The sequence below is a fragment of the Manis pentadactyla genome, chromosome 10, assembly GCF_030020395.1.
Source record: "Manis pentadactyla isolate mManPen7 chromosome 10, mManPen7.hap1, whole genome shotgun sequence".
Classification (NCBI taxonomy): Eukaryota; Metazoa; Chordata; class Mammalia; order Pholidota; family Manidae; genus Manis; species Manis pentadactyla.
This window is the reverse complement of record NC_080028.1, coordinates 48397151-48401005: the sequence shown is the minus strand read 5'-3', so window position 1 is coordinate 48401005 and position 3855 is coordinate 48397151. Positions and strand designations below refer to the sequence as shown.

At 33.9% G+C, this 3855-nt stretch overlaps 1 protein-coding gene across 1 annotated transcript; it reads left to right on the top strand.

Moving 5' to 3' along the window:
• Window positions 1–1926: 1926 nt before the first annotated feature.
• On the top strand, window positions 1927–2871 carry LOC130679336 (olfactory receptor 6C2-like). Its single transcript, XM_057487938.1, has one exon. It carries the CDS (start codon window positions 1927–1929, stop codon window positions 2869–2871), a length of 945 nt encoding a protein of 314 aa, XP_057343921.1.
• The last annotated feature ends 984 nt before the right edge of the window (window positions 2872–3855 follow it).

The following is a 3855-nucleotide window of genomic DNA, read 5'->3' as shown; positions in this document are numbered from 1 at the left end:
GCATGATAGAAATGTAAATCAAAATTCTTTGAGTGGTGCATTCTTTTTGTGTATCTAAGATGTTCATCTTCTTCCATCTACTTATCCTCTGAGAGTACTAATCCTCAGAGCTGTATGTTTAAGGCTTTTTTCCATTATTACTTGAAAAATTCCATAGTGATTTTATTGACCCAGGGGCCCAGGGGCCCAAGGACCCTTTTATTAGTTAAGTGCCAAGTTTGCTAAATAAAACAAACACCAAACTTGTTAATGTGTAAACTTCTCTCTGCCCAGGGAAATCAGAATATTGAGATCTCCAAGACCTGAGAGAATTTGGTAATTCTCAGAAATGCTTGTTATTTTCAGGTATAAGCAGCATGAGAAAAATACACCTTAGGTTTATAATAGCCACAGTACATTGTGAAGAAAATGTCAAGTTTTGGTGATAAATAACAAAAAGATCAATACATTTCCCAACTACAAATGACTATACAGTGAAATATAAGCAAGAGAGAACAGAAAGGCACAAATAAATTTTAATCTTAAGAACTAATATTGCTAAACACCTGGAGTTATGATTGACTGACAAAAAAGTAAGTACAATAAAGTTTCTGTTTTTAGTGCTCTATATAAGATATATTCCTAGATTCCTATGTAAAGAATATGTTGTTCTGTCTTTATCAAGTCAGAGTTTAGTGTAAACTTTGACATTTTGTAATGGAACCAAAAGTTATTGATTTTATATATCACTGTAAAAACTCATTATCCTTTAATTGATAAAAACCATGGACAGGTTAGTTTTTAATGCATTAGTTAGCAAAACATAGTTTGAGATACCAAGAAGATAAACTCCCACATTTTCCTCAATCAAAACTTATCAACAACATAAAAAATACACAAACTCATTCACACAGAAAACACACACAAAAATGATCATTATTCCCCCGTAAACCACGATCACATAATCTGTTGATATATCACTGAATTTGACACCCTACCTTCATTACAAATATTGATTCAGAACTATAGAATAAAAAGAAACAATCAGTCACATTCTAGGGTCAATTACTTTCTCAATCCTTAATACAGAACATCAGAAGAAACTGAGCTTCCTGGATGAACCATAGTAATTATTGACAAAGAAGCCATGTTGATTTTAGAACACTGAAAGCTGGCTGGCTCTGATTGGCTGAGTTCGGTATCACAGTGATGCCCCAAGCGCCTATGACTTCAGGAGAAGGGGAAGCAAGTTTAGCTGCAGAACTGTTTCTTCACAACCTACCAAGTTCAGCTACTGTGGTTTTTCCCTGGGAAGTCTTAATTTGGAGGAAGCTTTTGGCCCTCAAGCAAAGAACAAAACCAAAATAATTTCCTTCCTTATGATAGTGCCTGCAAAGCCAGAGGCTTGACTGGGGACACTATTAATCTTTTTGTGAGAGTTGGTCCTGCCCTCACATCCATAGGAAGAGTATATTTTAATAAAGAGAGTAAAAAGTAAAACCACATACAATAATCAGGTATGCAGGAGGAATTTCCTTATTATTCAGTAATACAGAGAAATTTCAAACCCTGAAGGAACTCACCACAGGCTGAAAGTAATTGGTGTCTTTGTCACTAATTGGTGAAAGCTGAAGAATAAATTTGGGAAATTATCTCAATATTACAAAGTTATGTGACCATGAGCTTCCATACTTCAGAGATAGACATACTATGCCAAAAGTAACGGAACAAAGATGAAGCCGTCAGTATGGAAGAGAAGGCAAGGATGAAAATATACTTACTACTTATATTCACAATAAAAATATTACTCATAGACAGCATGACCACTTCGAGAGTCAAGTCAATTTGCTTGGTATTTACAGGCAGTGTTGAGTGCTCACTGTGGCTTTCCTGGACTATTTAACTGTCTGGTTTTTCCTGCAGACTGGCAGAAGGCAGGAATCAATGATGAGAAACCACACAATAACATTCATCCTGCTGGGACTGACTGATGACCCACAAATGAAAGTTCTAATTTTCATCTTTCTTTTTTTTACCTACATGTTGAGTGCAGCTGGGAACCTGACCATTATCTCCCTCATCTTCACACATTGCCATCTCAGAACAGCCATGTACTTTTTTCTCCAAAATTTTTCCTTCTTAGAAATCTCATTCACAACTGCTTGTATTCCCAGATTTTTGTACAACATATCAACTGGTGACAAAACCATTACCTATGAGGCCTGTGTTGTTCAAATATTTTTTACTTACCTTTTTGGGATAACAGAATTTTTTCTTCTAGCCACTATGTCCTTTGACCGCTATGTGGCCATCTGTAAACCCTTGCATTATGTTACCATCATGAATAACAGAGTCTGCAAAAGGCTCATCATCAGCTGTTGGCTGTCTGGTTTTTTTATCATAATCCCTCCACTTAGCCTGGGCCTCCATCTAGAATTCTGTGAATCGAATGTTATTGATCACTTCTTCTGTGATGCCAATCCTGTGTTAAATATATCATGCTCGGACACACAGCTCATAGAGCAAATGATTTTAGTGTGTGCTGTATTGACTTTTATCATGACTTTTGTGTGTGTTGTTCTGTCCTACATTTATATCATCATAACAGTTCTAAGATTCTCTTCTGCTCAGCAAAGGAAAAAAGCCTTTTCCACCTGTTCTTCTCACATGATTGTGGTTTCCATCACCTATGGCAGCTGCATCTTCATCTATATCAAACCTTTAGCAAAGGAAGATGGGGCTTTTAATAAAGGAGTATCCCTGCTCATTTCTTCTGTTTCACCTATGTTGAATCCATTTATTTATACCCTGAGAAACAAGCAAGTGAAGAAAGCCTTAAATGATTCCGTCAAAAAGATTACACTCTTACTGAAGGTTAAGAGGAAAAAGTAGTTGATTAATCATTATGAAAGGATGACTATTCCCTCAAGTTTTCTGGTAAAATTCTAATCATATTTTTGTCTTAGTAATCTCTCTTCCAGTTTTACTAACATGTTACAACTTCTACTTATGGAGTACTATAAAAAATGAACTCTATTCCAAATCTACTCAAAAATTTCATCCACATGGATGTAATTACAACAAAATTTGGGTTAAAAGATATAAATAAGGTATAATGCAGTAATAAAAAGCACAATTTTTGTAAGACATGCTGTAATTCCAGAACTAGGACAATATGATTGACTAAAATAATGTAAATTACCACCAATGCAAACACTAGAAAAATTGTCAATACAATTTAAAAACTATTATCTTCAATGTTTAGTTTATCTCACAGCAAATAAGGGATATCCCTATGTGGCAGAGATAAAAAGGCTACTAAAATGGGAAGAGTTTAAGCCTATAAACTGACACTAAGTACGACACAGATTAGAGAAGAATGAATAAAGATATTTGAAAATGTATACAAGAAGAATGAATTGTAGAATGAGGTCTCAATAGCCACATGGTGAAAAAAATGAAGAAATGGCACAATATCATGAAACTTAGATTACCAAATGGATGCACATGCAATGAAGAGGAGAATTAAAAACAATCTGTCCACCTACAACTTCCATTAATAAGTTTGAGTATTTTTGTCTATCAGCTTAAAAAAAAACAGAAAGTTTCCCTAACGTAAATGAAAATGCTTATTGTAGACTCACACAAATACAGTCTTTGAAGTCTTGAAAACATATTTTTAAAAATTAAAAATTGTAAAAATAAAAATCCCTTGAAAAATTAAGTAAACAATGACAAAAAATACTTCATTAAAAATTTGGGACTGAAATTCCAATATTTATTTTTAATATTTACTGGAATAAATATGATTCCAATATTTATTTACCAAGCAATAACATGGTAAAAAGCATATATATAAAGCCCATAAATTTATAA

What these genes read in the sequence shown, in the direction of transcription:
- LOC130679336 (XM_057487938.1), top strand. Translation starts at nt 1,927, where the DNA reads ATGAGAAACCACACAATAACATTCATCCTGCTGGGACTGACTGATGAC.